This window comes from Cibotium barometz, chromosome 17, assembly GCF_041138505.1.
Source record: "Cibotium barometz isolate CiBa-2024 chromosome 17, ASM4113850v1, whole genome shotgun sequence".
Lineage (NCBI taxonomy): Eukaryota > Viridiplantae > Streptophyta > Polypodiopsida > Cyatheales > Cibotiaceae > Cibotium > Cibotium barometz.
Window position 1 is genome coordinate 57,811,925 of NC_141062.1, and position 18,732 is coordinate 57,830,656.

At 44.5% G+C, this 18,732-nt stretch overlaps 1 protein-coding gene across 5 annotated transcripts in view; it reads right to left on the bottom strand.

Moving 5' to 3' along the window:
• Window positions 1-18,732, bottom strand: part of LOC147630225 (Tetratricopeptide repeat (TPR)-like superfamily protein) — a 154,496-nt gene that overhangs the window by 19,508 nt on the left and 116,256 nt on the right. For all 5 annotated transcript variants that reach the window (XR_015267798.1, XM_086811867.1, XM_086811869.1 and 2 more), the window contains one exon: window positions 16,315-16,386. Coding sequence is in view for 4 of the 5 variants with exons in the window: in XM_086811867.1 (XP_086667993.1) it covers window positions 16,315-16,386 (72 nt within the window). In the remaining variant the exon portion in view is untranslated. The remainder of the gene's footprint in view (window positions 1-16,314; window positions 16,387-18,732) is intronic.

The following is an 18,732-nucleotide window of genomic DNA, read 5'->3' on the forward strand; positions in this document are numbered from 1 at the left end:
TCTCCTTGTTACTTCGCCATTGGGACCTCATGGAAGGTGGTCTTTGGCTGCCTTCAATGAGATTATGATTACAAGTGCCATGCCAAAGAGGCTCTCAGAGGGCTTGATTCCCAAGGAGGGTGGTGAGAGATTGGAGATCCGGCAGTGGAGACCCATCACTCTTCTAGGGACAGCCTATAAGATCTTGGCCAAGGCCATCAACAAGAGACTTCAGCCTTTTCTCCGTGACTTGATCCACGACACTCAGACTGGCTTTGTTCAAGATCGGAGCATTTTGGACAACATCTTTACCTTTTGGGAAGCAACAGGATGAGGCAGTAGGACCTCATTGTGCTACTTCTAGACTTTGAGAAACCTTATGATAGGGTTGATTGGAGCTTTCTGGAGGGCACTATGAGCCGAATGGGATTTCCCATGGAGTGGATTCGTGGAGTCTCACGACTTTACTCCGCCTCACATAGCCAGGTTCTCATTTAGGGAGCCCGTGGCGTTAGATCCCCCCTCTCCTTCTCGGTTCAACATGGTTGTCCTTTGGCACCTTACCTCTTCCTATTCATCGCCAAGGGCATGAATAGTTTTCTCCTAGCCCGGGAGTCCGGGCTTCAGGGATTGCGTCTTCCCCTCCACACACAGGAGGAGCTGCTGGACTCAGAGTTTGCAGACGACACATCTTTCCTTGCAAGAGATGTGGGGAATCTACAGAGATTTGCAGAGGCAATCGAGGTTTTATGTCATGCATCAGGAGCACAGATCAACTGGCACAAGTCATGTGGTGTTTGGGTAGGCTCAGCACCTACCCTGAGTTCGCGACCAGTTGAGGATTTCTAGTGGATCCGGAGGGACACTGCAGTTCAATATCTAGGTTGCCAGGTTGGCATTGATATCTCTCCGGAGTAGCAGCTCGCCTGCTTCTTCTAAGTATTCGGAAGAAGCTTCTATAGTGGAGCTCGACGAGGCTCTCCCTAGCCGGCAGGGTGGTAGTGGCGAACCAGGTACTTCTTGCCACCATGTGGTACATCACTTCATGCTGGGCTTTTGTCTTTTGTCGAGCATGTATTGGCTAGGTGCAGCGATTGATCCGGAATTTCTTATGGGCCGGAAGTGATGGGAGGTCACCCAAGGTGGCATGGAGAGTGATTATTCAGCCACGTCACAGAGGGGGGCTAGGCCTCATCGACCCGGCTATTCAAAGGCGCGCCCTGCTGGGCAAGCTGATTGTTAGAGGCCTCCTTCCCAGTGGTGGCGAGCCTTGGAAGGATTTCCTATTGGCTTGGATTTCAGCCCGCACTCCGAGTCTTGGCGGCCCTTGACCGTAGAGTACCAGATGGATCTTCACAGAGATGCAAGCCCGTGGTTTTAGCTTGACAACTGCCTCCTTAGAGGCCTCCACCTTGGTTTGCAAGATTGTGGGTAGCCGGCCCCGGCACATCTTAGGGATCTTTTGCAAGCTGGCCTCATCGGTTAGCCGCAAAAAGATTACTGATATTCATCCTCTTGAGCGTGCGGATACTACTAGGTGGAATTTGATTCACTAGCAGGATCGAATAGGGTCATGTAGTTGAGCCCCATCGCATTGCAAACTCACCCTAGGAGGATACAGTTTTGTCAAAGAACCGTTTCAAGCATTTGTCTCAACAGCCCTCAAATGGTGATGGGCCGCCCCCTACCACGTCCCGGGCGCCAATCTTCCCCTTCTGGTGACGGTTACCTTGTCATTATCCACTTCCCAATGTTTAGGTGTCTTGGGTTGCTTCCGGCTCTGCCACACCCCCAATGGACCCGGCCCCCTCATCCCTCTTAGGTCTCTCCACCCTCGGTTGCTCCCCCTAGCCTCCCCTTCCTCCCCCGCTACCCCCCGCCCCTGGGAGGACAAAGTGAGTTTCCTTAACCTCAATTTCGAACACGGAAGTAGGCAGAGCCACTTTTTGGAGCATGGTTCGTCAGTCCCTCCCACGCTGATTTTTTGTGCATGGGTGGAGATTTTAACACGGTAGAGGCGGCGGAGGATAGATTCGAAGGAGGCATGGACACCTTTTTAAGCACATAGTACTCGGCTTCGTAGGAGCCGATTTTGGCTCTACAGGGACAAGATCCATGGCACTTACAAGAGTTTGGGTGTAGCCCAGGACATCTGAGCTTCTCGAGATCAGATAGGAGAGGTACATGCTCCAACCTCTCCTGCCGGGGAAGCTGATCGTTTGTGGACTTCTTCCGGGTGGTGAACCCTGGAAGGATTTACCTGCACCCAATTCTGGGTGGCCTTTGGCCCCTGGATCTTCACATAGATGTGGCCCATGGTTTTCGCCCTGCCTTCGAGGACAGATCAACTCTTCATCTTATGTGGGTATTTACTCATTTTTGGGTATTTTCTTTTATTCATTGGATTTATCTCATCCCAACACTTGGATTAATCTTATTGGCCCATAGGAACCTTAATTAGACCATAATCCAAAAATTTCAGAAAATCTTCACCTTTAGGCTAAGGTCTTTTAAATCATTTTTAATTGATTCCTAATGTACCTTGGAAAATTTATTTTGATTTTCTGTTTTAGAGAAACATATTTTTGATATTAAGAGAATTCGTTTATCCAAAATTATCTCAATATTGAATTACCACTCTCTAGAATTTTTCATCTCACTAGGCAAAAAACAAGGAAAAATAATATTTTCTCTTGAATGATTACAGGGGATTGAAGTAGAGCCTATTCATTATTCAGGCTAAGGAGGAATCTTACAGCAGGGGTCTATTCTTTTCATTTAGTCTGATTTCTGAAAGTGGTAACACAGGTTTCATGATGGACAGGGATCCACTGTTACTTGGAGCATAGTTGCTTTGGCTCCAAAGGCCAAAGCAGCAATGGCATATGAGGAGGATGGTGGGGGACTAGCACTGTAGGTTGCTCATCAACAGATCTCAACAGCTCTTGTTCCGTCTCCCTCTTCTTCACACTAAACTCTAGGCTCTTGCTAGAGATGGGAGACTTGCAGCAATATTTCTACGTGGCATATTTGGCGAGCTCGTTGTAGCGAGGCCATCAAGGGCACCTTCACCCCACCAGCGGAGTCCATCCGGAGCATATGGCTTGATATCATTCACACCCTCCGTGGACATGGGGGGAAGCTTCAGGGTGGCTCTGATCGCATGCGGAAGCACCGTGAGGCCTTCCTGCAGACTTGGCATTCAGACCCTCCATGGACACTAGGGAAAGCTTTAGGGTGGCTATGATCGCATGCAAAAGTGTTCCTGCAGACTTGGCATCACGATTCACAACCCACTACAATGGTGGTGAGCCCACTTGGCATTATAGACCCACCGGTATGGTTGTTTCCCTCCCCCCAACACTGTATGAGGTAACCTCCCCCTCCTAGAGCGGTGAGTCTGGGGAGGAGCTTTCCCCCCTTTTTTCTCGTCACTTTGATTCCCTCAACGGAGCTGATTTTGTACTTAGCCTGCACTGCTGTTTTTCTTGCTAACTAATATAAGGATCTCTTTTCCCGAAATAAAAAGGAAACAGAAAATACTTCTCTCAAGGTTAAAAAAACATCTTAAAAGAACTAAAGTAATGAAAGTTCAAGTGAAATTCTTGTCAAAAACTAAAAAAACCAAAGAAAGTCTGCTGCTCTTCTGCTTCGGCTAGAGTTGGCCCACCCATTTGCTACTCCCGTGGGCCATTGCACTTACGTTTGCTGCCCATGATCCCTCTCCTTAACTTACTCAAGAACAGAAGGCACGTAAAGAAATAGAAACAGCGACACAAAGAAACAAGGATGATGAGGAATTAGTGGTAAGGCCATCCATCACTTAATCTTATCGAGTATAAAACATTTTATAACTATTGGCCAAGCTGCAAAGGAGACTGGGACATCATGCTAATGAAAACAAAGTTCTGCGAAGTTACTGGGTCAAGACTTTTGAAAAACCTTGATTTCAAAGCTTCATAACCAGAAGGAAGGGGAGTGAAGGAATCGAGACGAGGGAGCTGCGCTACTGAAGTGACGACGTGCTGAAGGGAAAGCTGTGAAATGGCGAATACTGTGAGCTGCGCTGCTGAAGTGACGACGTGTTGAAGTGACGTGAACCTGCGCTGCTGCCCCCGCCTGCCCTCTGTTGCCTCCGCCTGTTTCTTTGCTGCTCCCGCCTACCTCTGCTGCCTTCGCCTGCCCATCTGCTGCCTTCGCCTGCTCAACTTCTGCCCTTCGCTAGCCTTTCAGTCCCTGCCTGCCCTTCAGCTACCCCTGCTAGCCCCTCTGCTGCCCACCGCCTGCCCCTTTTGCTGCCCCCGCCAGCCCCCCTTTTTGCTGCCCCGCCTGCCCTTCAGCTGCCCCCGTCAGCCCCTCTCCTGCCCCCCGCCTGCCTTCGCCTGCCCCCTTTTGCTGCCCTGCCTCCCCATTTGCTGCCCCACCCCTGCCTTCTTCAGTCCCCGCCTGCCCCTCTGCTGCCCCCGCCTGCCCAGCTGCTCCCCGCCTTTGCCCCCTTCCTCTGCTTCCGTTTTCCCAACAGCTATTTTATCTGGATTCAAGTCGGCCGCCCACTCTTCTTGATTGGTCTTATGGTTTTTCTGCCGCAGCCAATCTCTCGTCACCCCCACTGGCCGGGAGAATCATCAATTTTTCACAAGACGAGCTCACCTCTCTTCAGCACGACATTGACCTTGAGGTCTAGACTACCCTTGTTGCGAGAGTTTATGGTTCCCACCCTTCTCGTTCACAGGCCCGTGAATGGCTTCTAGCAGCTCTCCCTTCGGAGCTGATTGTGCACTTTCAGGATACTCGTTTACTTGGTCGAGGCTTCTTCTAGGTGGACTTTCATTCTTCAGAAGCTACTTCTCAGGCTTTGGCTAGCAACCCCTTTCCTCTTGGTCCTAGGAAGATTTTCTTCTTTCAGTACCAGGTGGACTTTGATCCAGTGGTGGAGGATCAGAGCCTTACCCCGGTCTCACTACGCTTCCCTGCTCTTCCTCGGTCCTATTGGAAGCTTTTAGCTTCCATAGGGGCATCCTTTGGCCAAGTTCTAGAGGTACCAATCCTCCCGAGCTCTCCCGCCTCAGCTTCCGCGGCCCTTACCACCACTCTTGATGGTGTACCCCGGGTCCTTGTGCTTGTTCCTGATCCAACGATTACTGATGATCATGTTATGCTTCAGAGAAGCGACGGATCTCATTTCTGCCAGAGAATGGAGATTGCAGGGAGACCTGACCAGTGTCGGATTTGTCGTCGACAGGGTCACATTCCTAGAGATTGTCCCAGATCGAGGGGCCATGCTAGGAGGCGGCATGGTCCTGCCCATCATAGGCCTTCTGCAGATGTCGAGACTCCAGCTGCTCCTTTGACACAGCAGACCACACAGCGTTGGGTTGTGGTTAGGGATGGCAAGCACCCTCGGACCCCCGTACCTACCCCTTCACCCACACTCCCTGTCGAGCACCCTAACGCCTATGTAGCTCTTGCCTCACAGGATGTTGATCCTTTTTTGGAGGATGAGGCCTTGTAGGCACATGATCTGGATCCCTCATAGGAGGATGCTGCATTACAGTTAACAGGATGATTGCACCCTTGAGGATGATGTTGCATATTCGCATTGTCATGGTACCTCTGCAGTTTTGAGGACTAGCCTTGGCTTTTCCCCGGAGTGGGAGAGAGAGGTAAGGTTTACATTGTCAGATTTTCCCTCCCTTACCTATGCGAGACGTACTTTCGCCTCTAAAGGGGGTCCTTCGTCGACCACGAGATCTGGTCGTTCCTACTCTGAGTCTTTATGAGGATTGTCTCTTGGAACATTCAGGGTCTTGGGGGTTTTTTTCCGTGTCGACGGAAACAAATTGTAAAAACCCAGCTTCATTGTGCAGTCACAGGTGGACCTATGGATATATTGCTCTTGCAAGAGCATAAACTGGATGCTAGTCAGTGTGGGAGATTAGGCAAGCTTCTCTCGGGACACACCTTTTGGTCACCGGCTATTGGTACCAAGGGTGGTGTTTGTATCTCTGTTTCAGCTTTGATCTTGCCTTGCATCGTTGGACATGGTGTCATTTTGCCTGCGAGAGCGCAATGGATCCTTCTTATGCAGGGTACTACACGCATTGGTATTCTCAATCTCTATGCTGCTGACCATAGAGGTGAGAGGATTGCCTTTTGGAAATCTCTCACTACATTGATGCCTCTTGCCGACCATTGGATTATTGGTGGGGATTTTAACATGGTTGAGATGCCAACGGATAAAAGAGGTGGACATGAGGGCTTGGTGCATCCTCTTGAAAGAGCGTCTTGGGAGAGGTTTATACTCTCCATTCATGGTAGAGATTGTTGGCATGAGGAGTCCATCCACTCTTCTTTATTCATGGTCTAACAGGAGAAGAGATGTAGGATGTATCTATGCAGGGTTAGACAGATTTTATGTGGATGATTAGGTGCTTGACAGAGGTGGACATACTTTGATTGCTACAGGCACCTCCAAATCGGATCATTGCCCAATGGTTTTATGTATTAGAGATCCGAATTGCCATGGATCAGCACCCCATGTACGCATCCCTGATCATTTGTTTTCAGATAGAACTATCGCGTCGTATGCTTGATATTTGGAGATCTCATGACTTCTTACAGGCCTCTCAAAGCCTGGCCTCTGCTCTCTGTGATATTAGTGACTTTTATCACACATGTGCCCTGTCTAAGAGGCAAGAGGCCTCGGACTTAGAAAGGGCTATTAGACGTAGATTGGCTGCCTTGCAGAAAGAGCACGAGAAACATCCTCATGCTCAATGGGTTGCAGATTCTTTATGCAGGGCGTTGCTTTGCAAACTTGTGGTCAGAGGTTTCCTACCAGGCACTTAGCCTTGGAAGGATTTTTTCTTGTCTTAGATTTCCAGATGTACACCCAGGGTCGGGAGAGACTGGATGCCCAACACACGTTTTTTGTTCACAGAGACTGATATTAGCGCACCATCTTCTCCTCTTATTGCAGCCATTGTCAGAGCATGGAGAAGCATGAGATATTTTTTGCGACAAAGGCTTCCTAGGTCTTTGGACGAAGCTGACGGACAACCTATTATGTGGAACGAGTTCATTAGGGATGAGGCTGGTCGGCCACTTGGTGCATCTCGTTATATGCAATGGTAAGGATGGGAGAGATGCGCATACATAGTTCTCGCTTGGAAGACCTTTAAGAGGCTTCCGGAGGATCGGAGAGTTGCACCATAGGGGCTCTCGCATTCGTATGGATCAGATTGATGCAGCTATTCCCCATGAGTGGCTTTCTGGGACCTTTCACGGAGACTATCATCCGAGTTGGCTAGGAGTTTTTTCGAGGATGGGCATACCTCTGCAGGAGGTCATTGCTCTGCCTGGCCAGGAGGATACAAATTTCCTCATGTATTCTATCATGCCTGGTGGGAGATTGAGGAGATGTAGTATGGAGGAGATCATACAAAACACTAGGCTTAGTCCAGTGAGGATTGCTAGTCGCTCGGGGAAGCACTGGTTCATTGACCCTTCTCCTCAGATAGTGACTCTTGGCTCTTGGTGTTTGTGGCTATATGGTGGCAGTCCTATCAGATATCTTCAGTGGGATCCAGGAGAGTGGGAGTGGATTGATGCCTTCGATCCTTTGAAAAGCCTTCCTTTTTTCAGTTTCATTGTTCAGAATGCCAGGCTTCTCCTCACTCAACAAATGCATAGGATCCCTACTCTCAGGCCTCATTGGGAGAGCTATGATATTTCTCTAGTGACACAGCGCAGATATTGGCATAGACCTTGACACTCATACATACAGAAGGAGCCAGATCTCTCATTTCTTTTGGTTATTCTTACATGGTGGTCTCTCCACCAATTAGTGGAGATCAGTTTTCGGTGTAGCACCTTCCTGTCCTAGATGTGCGGCAGATTCTGAGTCCTTACAACATTGTCTATGGGGGTGCAGCATTGCACAGTAGGTTTGGGGTCCTGTAACTCAACTTATGGGCAAATTGAGTGGCCGAGCCATGCATGTGACTTGGGGGGCAGTTGCTTCACTCTCCAAGTCCGCCGGTCCGCAACTTTTTTATGAGGGCAGTGGTACGGATTCTGTTTTTTTCATTCATAGAGGTATTGCCCACCATGGTCTATTGTTGTAGGATGTTCTCACTTTGATTATACACCCCCTAGACAGAGGATTGACACCAGTTGGGAGATTATTGCCAGTATTACAGCATGGCAGATTTGGAGAGCTAGATGCACGGAGGCTATTGAGGGTGTCCAGATTTTTGGGTCTCAGTGCATTAGTACTATATGGGGTGATATCATCCACACTCTTATGGCTACTTGGGCTTGCATTCAAGGGCCCTCTCGTTCTGCGCAGGTGAAGCGTGTGATATTTATGCGGGAATGGGACCATGGCATCTTCTTTTCCTCTAGTACCACACAGGTCTTACATGGCATCATGATGTTCCTCAGTGGGGTTGAAATCACCTTACATATCGGGGTGATTCTATTCTTTTCCAGCTTATAGCTGTGATTGTTGTATGTTTTTCTCATACTTAATAGAAATCTCTTTTTGAAAAAAAAAAAAACAAAAACAAAGTTCTGCCATTTCTAAGGTACACAGTAGCTGTCCATATAATTATGTTTTCCTGCCCTTGCTAAGCCTTCTTGCTGCTTCAATCTTCTGCCTGTGCTATCCTCCTTGCCTTGGTTTCTTGTCCTTAGCACATTTTGGAAGTTCCTAACCAGTTTTCCCCTGATGTAATTTCAGAACACCACTCAAATATATTGCATTCTATGGGCACCTGAACATTGAGCAAAATGGCTTTTTTCTTCTGCTGATCGTTGTCACCTGCCATGAATGTAACCATCCTGCCACATAAGTGAAATTGTGCAAAGAACAAGTGCAGATTTGTGCATGAGGATCACACGTGAGAGAGAGAGAGAGAATGAAGGAGGAGTGGAGAGACCCATGAACCAACCTTCCTATATTTTTTATTATTATTAAATGTCCACATGTACATCATCACTTACTAATCATTGTACCTTAGGAATGGTACACTCACCAATGTGCACACAAGATTGAGTCATTATTTCTAACACTCCCCCTTAATGATCAATCTATTTTCTTTTACACCCAACATATTTCTGAATTTTTCAAACTTATCCTTTGAGAGAGCTTTTGTGAGAATATCCACTGCTTGGTCTTCAGTAGAGCAATAAATTAGCTCTATCTCCTTTGATTGCACCTTTTCCCGTACAAAATGATATTGTATTTCAATGTGCTTTGTACGCGCATGAAACACGGGATTCTTGGCTATTTGAATGCAGCTTTGATTGTCACAATATATCACTGTTGGATCAGCTTGCTTCACTTTGATTTCATCCATGATTCTCCTCAGCCATATAGCTTCACATGTTGCACTCTTTGCTGAAATATATTCGGCTTCGGTAGATGATAAAGCAACGATGGGTTGCTTCTTGCTTTTCCATGATATTGCTCCACTTCCAAGAGAAAAACAATAGCCTAAAGTGGATCTTCGATCTTCAACACTGCTGGCCCAATCTGAGTCACAATAGCCAGCCAAGATGAGAGCACATGCTGAATTAAATTCAATACCATAGTTGAATGTACCTTTAAGATATCTCAACACCCGCTTTGCTGATTTTAAATGAGGCTCTCTTGGATCAGCCATGTATTGGCTGAGCATGCTAACTGCATATGATAAATCTGGCCGAGTAATGGTAGCATATATAAGGCTGCCCACAAGCTGCCTATAAGCGGTAGCATCCGCTTTTCTTTGATCTCCACTTGATGTGAGCTTTTCATTGACCTCCATTGGAGTAGGAAGAGCCTTTGAATCAGCCATATCAAACTTTTCAAGTAGATCTTTGATATACTTTGATTGTGTGAGAAACATACTATTCTCTTGACGCCATACTTCAATACCAAGACAATAATGAAGCTGGCCCAAATCTTTCATGTCATATTCCATGGATAAGCTCCTCTTTATTTTATCAATGAGAGAGCTATTACTCCCTGTGATAACTACATCATCAACATACACTATTAGTAGCAAAAGATCTTCATTATGCTGAAATATGTATAAGTTGGAGTCACTTTTACTCCTCATGAAACCATTGGACAGCAAATACTCATCAATCCTTGAGTACCATGCACGTGGAGCTTGCTTTAAACCATACAATGCTTTCTTGAGCTTGCATACCTGCTTTTCTTTGCCTTTAACTTCAAATCCTTTTGGCTGCGTCACATATACCTCCTCTTCAAGAATGCCGTTGAGGAAGGCACTCTTGACATCCATTTGAGCAATCTCCCAATCATGGTGAGTTGCTACAGCCAAAACAATCCTTATGGTATTCATCTTTGCCACGGGAGCAAAGGTTTCTTCATAATCTATACCTTCTTGTTGCACATAGCCTTTTGCAACCAGCCTTGCTTTGTACTTCTCAAGTGTACCATCAGCTTTGTATTTGATCTTGTACACCCATTTTGTACCTATGGCTTTCTTCCCATGTGGAAGATCAACAAGGCTCCATGTATGGTTCTTCATTATTGAGTTATATTCTTCTTCCATTGCTGTCCTCCACTCTTTGCTCTTGTTGGCTTCTTCAAAGGAGTCCGGCTCTTCTTCACTTAACACTCGTGCCATGAGTGCTAAATTCACATTGGCTGAATTCTTGCTCTTCAATCTTTGACTCTGTCTCTCACCATCATTGCTTGATTCTGGCTGCTCCTTAATTTGACCATCTTCTATGGTCTTTATGTACCATTTTGGAAGCTTTTTAACTTGGGTAGGTGCTGTCTCACCTCCCCCATCATGTGATAACTGCCTTGGACTGTTTGGGACGGCATCATGAGTGTTGTGGAGTGGTCTCATACCATCATTATGGGCTGGTCTCTTGTCCTTTTGCTGATTTTCTTCAATGACTTGATCACCTGTGCCTTCATCAATCTCATAAAATATTAGTTGACCATCAGCTTCATGTATTTCATCATTATGGACAGCAAAGGTACCTTCATTAAATATCACATCACGGCTGATTATTGTCTTCCTTTCCACTGGATCATACAACTTATATGCTTTTGAGTTAGTAGCATATCCAATGAAGATACACTTTTGAGATTTGTCATCAAGCTTTTGCCTTCTTTCTTTAGGAACATGAGCATATGCTTCACAACCAAAAACTCTCAAATGAGAAACATTTGGTTTGTACCCTGAGTATACCTCCTCAGGTGTCTTACCATCCAAAGCTTTAGTTGGTGATCTATTTTGAAGATAAGCTGCGGTATGGACAGCTTCGGCCCAAAATCTTGAGCCAATGTTTGCATCCTTCAACATACATCTTGCCGCTTCCACAAGAGTGCGGTTCTTTCTCTCTGCCACTCCATTTTGTTGTGCACTATATGCTGCAGTTAATTGTCTAAAAATCCCATGCTCAATACAATAAGAATCAAATGCCTCTGAGTTAAACTCACCTCCCCGATCAGTCCGGAGTATCTTGATTCTTTGTCTTGCCTCATTTTCAACTTGAGCTTTCCATTCTTTGAATGCTTCAAGTGCATCTGACTTATGTCTGAGAAAAAACAGCCAACACTTCCTTGAATAATCATCAATAAGAGAGGAAATACCGTGAACCACCCAATGATTGTCTTTGGGCTGGTCCCCATAAATCACTATGAATCAATTCAAGTGCCCTCCTTGCTCTAAATGAGCTTGCTTTTGGAAATGGAGTCCTTGCATGCTTGCCAAGAACACAAGGCTCACATACTCCCGGTATTCCTTCAATCTTTGGTAATCCTGTCACCAAACCTTTGTCATGGAGATATTTCAAAGCTTCAATATGCAAATGACCACACCTCCAATGCCACAAATGAGATAATTCAGCTTTTTGAGTCATAAGAACTTGCTGTCCACCCACTGTAATCAGCTTATACAACTTGTCATTGTTTGTATGCCACAGGCTACCTCTTCACCATGCTTTTTGAGGTCTTTTATGATAAAATAATCCTTAAAAAACTCAACAGACATATGCTGGTCTGTAATACAGCCAACGGAAAGCAAGTTTCTTGCAAGGTTAGGAATCCATAACACATCCTTAAGTATACATGTGTCACCGTCTTTGAGCTTGATTGGAATATCTCCATGTCCTTGAATGTTTTGAGTGCTATCATCACCCAAAACGACCTTGCTTTGGTTCCCTTCATCAACATATGTGGAGAACCAATCACCATTACCCGTCATATGGGCTGTAGCTCCCGAATCAACATACCATTCACCTTTGTAATGTGACTGAGTTGAATCAGCCATCAATAGAAACTCATCCTTGCTTTGCCTTTCATCATTTGGCCTATCTTCTTCCACATAATTGCTGTTTTGTCTTCTTGAGTAGGTGGAGGAGCCTCTCCCCCTACCTCTCATGCTTTGTGCATGTTGTTTGATTCTACATTCACTTTCAATATGACCATCTTTACCACAATAATAGCAAGGGCCTTTACCTCTTGAGTTGTTGAAGCCTCCTCTTGAGCCGCCTCTAAAGTTGCCTCTTGAATTGCCTCTATACCTACCTCTTCCACGAGAGGTGTATCCTCTTCTATCATCATGGGAAGAGCTTGAATCTCCCCCTTCTTCATTGCTGGTCTGATTTTGTCTTTCAATGCTTTTCCAAAATCCTCCTCTACCACCGCCACGCCATGGTTTGCCTTTTACATTGAATGCTTCACCCTTTGCTTTGACACTTCTTGTGCCACTCCCTTGTCTTCTTAGCTCTTCTTGGAGGAGAAGAGCACCCAGCTCTTCAAATGATGGAGTAGTTTCTCTCACCATGAGAGAAGTAACAAGTTGTTGCCATGGGGAGTTGGACTCATTCATTGTGAGCCCATTCATTGCAATGCTCACCATATCTACATCACTCACCATCTCTTCCACTGACAAAAGCTGATCAGTAATGTCTTTAAGATGAGTCAAATAAGATGTGATTGACTCATTAGATTCCTTCTTAAATGCATGCAACTTTTGCTTTAAAAACAGCAACCTTGTTGTATTTACCGATTCAAAAAGGCTTTGAAGTATACTCCATGCTTCATTTGGGCTTGTAGCACTACTAATTTGTGGGATGATGCTATCCTTCACATTCATGTTGATGTAAACAAGAGCCATTTGAGCTCTTCTATCATATTTCTCCCTTTGAAGGAGTTCTCTATCATACCTTTCCTCTTCATGCTGTCTTTGGTCCTCTTCCATGCCTTCGGTGATCTTGGATCTTCTCACGGTTGGGCTTTCTTCCTTGCCTTCCGTGATGTCCCACAAATTCTTCATCTTGAGGATATTCTTTAACTTGAACTTCCAAATGGGATAATTCTTCCCATCCAATTTCCCACTCTCCGGTAGGATCAGCATATCAAGCTTGGACTCTGCCATCTTGGTTTTTTTTTTTTTTTTTTGAGAGCAAAACACTTAGAGAGGAAAGATTCTCAACACAATGGAGATAATGTGGCTAAACAACCACACAATGGACAGCACCACTCTTTCACAAAATGCACATGGGTAGTGGACAGCAACACATTGCTTCCATCTTTGACACATAATCAGGCCCAAACTTCAAGAATCCATTCAATGGACACTTCCAACTTGAAGTGCTTCAACTTGCCTTGAAAAATCAGCAAGTATTTGACCCCTTTGACATCACAAGCATGGCTGGAGCATACATCTCCTCTTGGACAACAACTTGGGCAACTTTTGCCTCAACATTCTTCATGTTTTGGAAACCCATAAGTAGGGCCATCAATGAATGTTCATTTGCCTTCAAGTTGGGCAAGTTTTCCCTCAGATTTTAGAACAAAAACAGGGCTGAAACCCTAATTTCAAAAATTTAATACCTTCCTTTGATCAAATCGCCTCTGTTTTGGGGCTGATTTGAATGGCTTTGAGGGCTGAATCATCCCCTAATCTCCCTTCATGAGATCGCCTCTGTTTTGGGCTGATTTCTTCATGGATTTCCTTCAAAAACAGGTCGCTTTTCTTCTATGATGCAAATCGAATTGCATCGCCTCATATTAGGGGTTCATATGGCCTTGAACGAGAGTCCCCAATCATCTTCTACAATGCAGAAATTACATGGACAAAAAAAAAAAAAATTTGCATCGCCTATTTCATGCCTCTCCAATCTCCACAAAAAATGATCTCCCTAGAATCGCCTTCTTCTCCTCTTTACGATTTGCTTTGATACCATGAAATTGTGCAAAGAACAAGTGCAGATTTGTGCATGAGGATCACACGTGAGAGAGAGAGAGAGAGAATGAAGGAGGCGTGGAGAGACCCATGAACCAACCTTCCTATATTTTTTTTTATTATTAAATGTCCACATGTACATCATCACTTACTAATCATTGTACCTTAGGAATGGTACACTCATTCATGTCCACATATTATTAATGTTCATTTGTGCACCAATGTGCACACAAGATTGAGTCATTATTTCTAACAATAAGGAGCTTGAAGACTTTAAACAGATAAATAAAAGAACGCTGACTATAATCACATGCCAAGAATATGTTCATCGTTCCATGAGAGGAGCTTGCGCCTTCAAAAATCTCGAAACAAAAATGAAAAGCATGGTATAACTTTTTTTTAGTGAAACCATTGTCTCTGTCTCATTAGAAGAAACAATGTACATTCATAGTTGTCCCACAGTGGGGCAGCTACTAAGTTCAGAAATAGTGGGAAAACACTTCTTGTTGCTGAAAGCAAAGGGGTCCGAGTTCATGAGAATCTCGGAGGGATTGTAAAAGGGCTCTCCGGAAGTAAGCTGAAACGAATCTCTAGAGAAGAGCAGCTGATTGCGAGCATGGTAGATAGTCCACAATGCTCAGCATCTAGTCCAATCAAGGAAGTGTGTATAAGCTGGTAGTGGAGGAGAAAGACAACCAAAAAGCCAAAACATTAACCCAAAACGCCTCCCAGGAAAACAAGCCTCGAGGTGTCCGAACAAGTCATCAAGAAAACCCCGAGAGTGTGCAAGCAATACCAAAGAAGGTGAGGCACTATCTCTCTAGGATGGGAGCACCGCCTACAAGATAAAGTCGCAATATGTCTCCATGCCAAAAGAGTTCCCAGTTGGAATACCCCAACCACACATCCCCATACAAACAGTCGTTGCTTGAGAGGCACTTCCAAATTCTTTTCAATGCAGCTAAAAAGCATGGTATAACAGATTCAGGCACCGATGACATCCACCACCCTTGTGGCAAAAACAGAGGCTCCCTAAGCTTCTGGACCTAGCATACCTTATCACATTCCAGGGGCCAGATAAAAATATGGCATTGAAGCAACATAGCATGGACAGCTTGGCAAAGAAAGAATGCACTTGCTCTCAATTAAAAATGTTACATGTCCCTGCTTGGCCTCAGAACCAAAGTGTGCCATTACCGATCAAGTGGTTTTATTAAGTGTGGGGCTTGGAAATAATAGAAACACAAAATCTTGAATTTACAGATACTCATCTCCCTAGAATAGCTATGTGCCACATACCTGTTTTATTGCGTTACATCACATGTATTTATGGGATTCCTCTAAGTATGGGTACATAAATAGGGAGTCAAGAGGGCTAAGTACGTGGGTGAGGTGGCCAATTTGAAGAGATGCTCATGGGAGAGGCCCTAGACATTAATTTGTGTATAGAGGTGAAGGTACATAAATAGGGAGTCAAGAGGGCTAAGTAGGTGGGTGAGGTGGCCAATTTGAAGAGATGCTCATGGGAGAGGTCCTAGGCATTAATTTGTGTTTAGAGGTGAAGGTACCAAAGGGGTCTTGGGCAGGGGGAGGTTCAGCGCCCCATACCCCACACCCCCCCCCGCCCCCGGCGCGGCCGAAAAAATAAATAAATAATAGAACCTTTTATTAGCCAAAAGAAAAAGCTAGGAGAATAGATCCCTTTATTAGTCAAAAGAAAAAGCTAGGAGGGATCCTTTTATAGTAAAAAGAAAACCTAGGTGGCCAAATCCAGCTTGAGTACTCCTTATTGTTGGCACCAATTTTGCCACTATATTGCTTCCAGACTTTTGATACACAAACCTTGATTCCTTCATGAAATTTTTCAAGCAACATATTATTGTATAAATTCACTTGAAACTTTATCCTTCTCATTTGCACATAGTTGATGTTCAGGTAATGTGTTGCCTCTATCTTTCATGCACCACCATGTTAATTAAGAGCATCAATCCTTTAAACATATTGTCCAAAAAAGCACAATAATTAAAATGCAAGTCCATACCCTATAATAAGGGCGAAAACAGTTAGCACGATAGGAGTGACAAGGATGGCATCGGCAAGAACAAATTATTACCTCATTTGGCTTTCCCTGATAAACAAGAGCTTCAACTAGACCCTTTAAAAGTGTGATGCTTCTTGGAGAAACCTATGTCAACAGAAAAGAAATCAAGAGCTTCAACTAGATCCTTTAAAAGCGTGATGCTTCTTGGAGAAACCTATGTTAACAGAAAAAAAAAATCAAACACAGGGAAATCAATTTCACAAATTACTAATATTTATTGTCTATGATAATAAATTCATTCACCATATTAACATTAACCTTTGAGGTAAACACTGTAACCAAAAAAAAAATCACAACCCATCCCTTGAAAGGAAGCATGCAATGCTTGCATATGGAGGACTAAGGTATTTATTTGCAAGCCCCATTCAAGAATGGCAGTCACAATGCATACAATTTCTGAAAAACCAAACTGTGCTAAATGCAAAACTTTGAATAATGAAATCATAACTACATGCATACGGCCATAAGCCTAGAAAATCCTCTTGCCTCCATTTTCTGAATGATTAAAAACCATGGCTATTGCTGTTCCCTAAAGACACAAATAGACTTCCAATAATGATGAGGTTGGAGTGTAGAAAATATGAAAGCAAGAGCAGACTAGAAATGAAACAAGAATACAAATGAAAGACAAAGAGTTACCTTGAGATGAGTGTAGACAAGACACAAGATTGATGCTTTCATTGATGTGACACCTACAATTTATAGGTGAGAAGGACAAGATTGAGTAGACTCACTTATGGGATAAATGTAGAGGTGCCACATGGCACTAGACTCAAGACACAAAGACTGAACTGAAACTAGACTAGAGAAATAGTACACCTAGTGTGCACTTATTTCCAACACCCTCCTTAAGTGGACACTAGGAGGAAGACAAAAAACAAGACTATGACATGACAAAAGATAAAACCAAGACAGAGAGACTAGATAGACTGAGACAGAAGACGTGACAGACAAAAATCCTGAGACACCCCTCCTCAAGTGATATCCTCATATGGGTTCACAAGGATAGGGACAAGATGGATCTAAAACAAGACACAGTCAGATTGATAGACAAATAGACAGACAGACAAGACTAGATAGACAGAAGACTGACTGTAGACAAACAGATGGACCTTGAAGACATCCCCTCCTCAAGGGCAATCTCTGCCTCTTGGGTAGGGACAAGAGAGAGGTCAAAAAGCATAATGAGTAAGACACTAGAACCCCTTGACCTACATCATCGGTGGTCAAAGTGGTAGACAAGAAAGGTGAAGTAATCAGAAAGCCCACTCCTCATCATGTGAGGAATGAACAGCAAGATCTGCTGATGTAGATGCTGCAGCAACATGGGCTGAGGTAGATGCAGGGGCTGATGTAGAGGTTTTAGAGTAGCAGTCCTTCTCCTGGTTATTATCACGGCCACAAATGGTGCATGGATGAGCCTTGAAGCAGTCCTTCTCCATATGATTAGTTTTCCCACAATGGGTGCAAGGCTTTCTTACCTTAGAACCTCCTTTCTTTGCTAAAAATGCAGTGTCAGATACCTTTTGTTGTTTTGTTCTTTCCTCTTCTTGGAGAGCATTGATGATACCTTCAAGAGTAGGATTATTGTGATACTTGAAGGTAGTGACAAGAGTAGCATAGGTGTCAGGTAAGCTTTTGAGAAGCACAGCAATAGCAATATCTTCGGAGATGGGGGACTTCACTGATGCAAGCTGAACCATAAGACTGCGAAAATAATTGACATGAGAGGCTATAGTAGCTCCCTCCTGCATATATAGATCAAAGAATGAGATCATAAGTGCAATCTTAGAGTTTTTAGAGCGGGGTCCAAAAAGGGTATCCAAAGTGATCCATGCTCGAGAAGCAGATTGTATGTCGGAGATGTGATGAATGTAATCATCTCCAAGACCGAGCAGGATGATAGCATAGGCTTTGTCATTCTTGGCAGTGGGAGCATAAGTGATAACTTGCTCAATGTCGGAATCTTCGGGAGCAGCATGGTGAACAACGTCCCAAAGACTTTCTTTCATAAGATGGCACTTGATTTTGATTTGCCAAGTATGAAAGTTGGAGCCATTGAATTTGTTGATAGACATGAGAGAATGAGTAGAAGAGGCCATGTGGGAAGGTCTTACTTTTTGCTAAAATGCAAGGGCAGTGTCTATTCCCTTACAAGATTGCAGAAATGAATGAAAGAAGAGATCTTAACTGTTTTTAGAAGCCGGCTCTCTCACCACTTGTCAAGGCCATAGCATGTGACAGCCCATCGAAGCATGAGGAACTAGCAGTTTGCAGATATGAGGATAAGAAAAGGACTGACCAGCAAACTGAAGGAGACAATGCACAGTACCTTGTAGATTCTCCAAGAGGAAGCGATGGCAGAACTGAACTGCCTTTAGATGATGCGCACCCTTGAGTCGATGAAGAAGGCAGCCAAAGGAGAGCTGC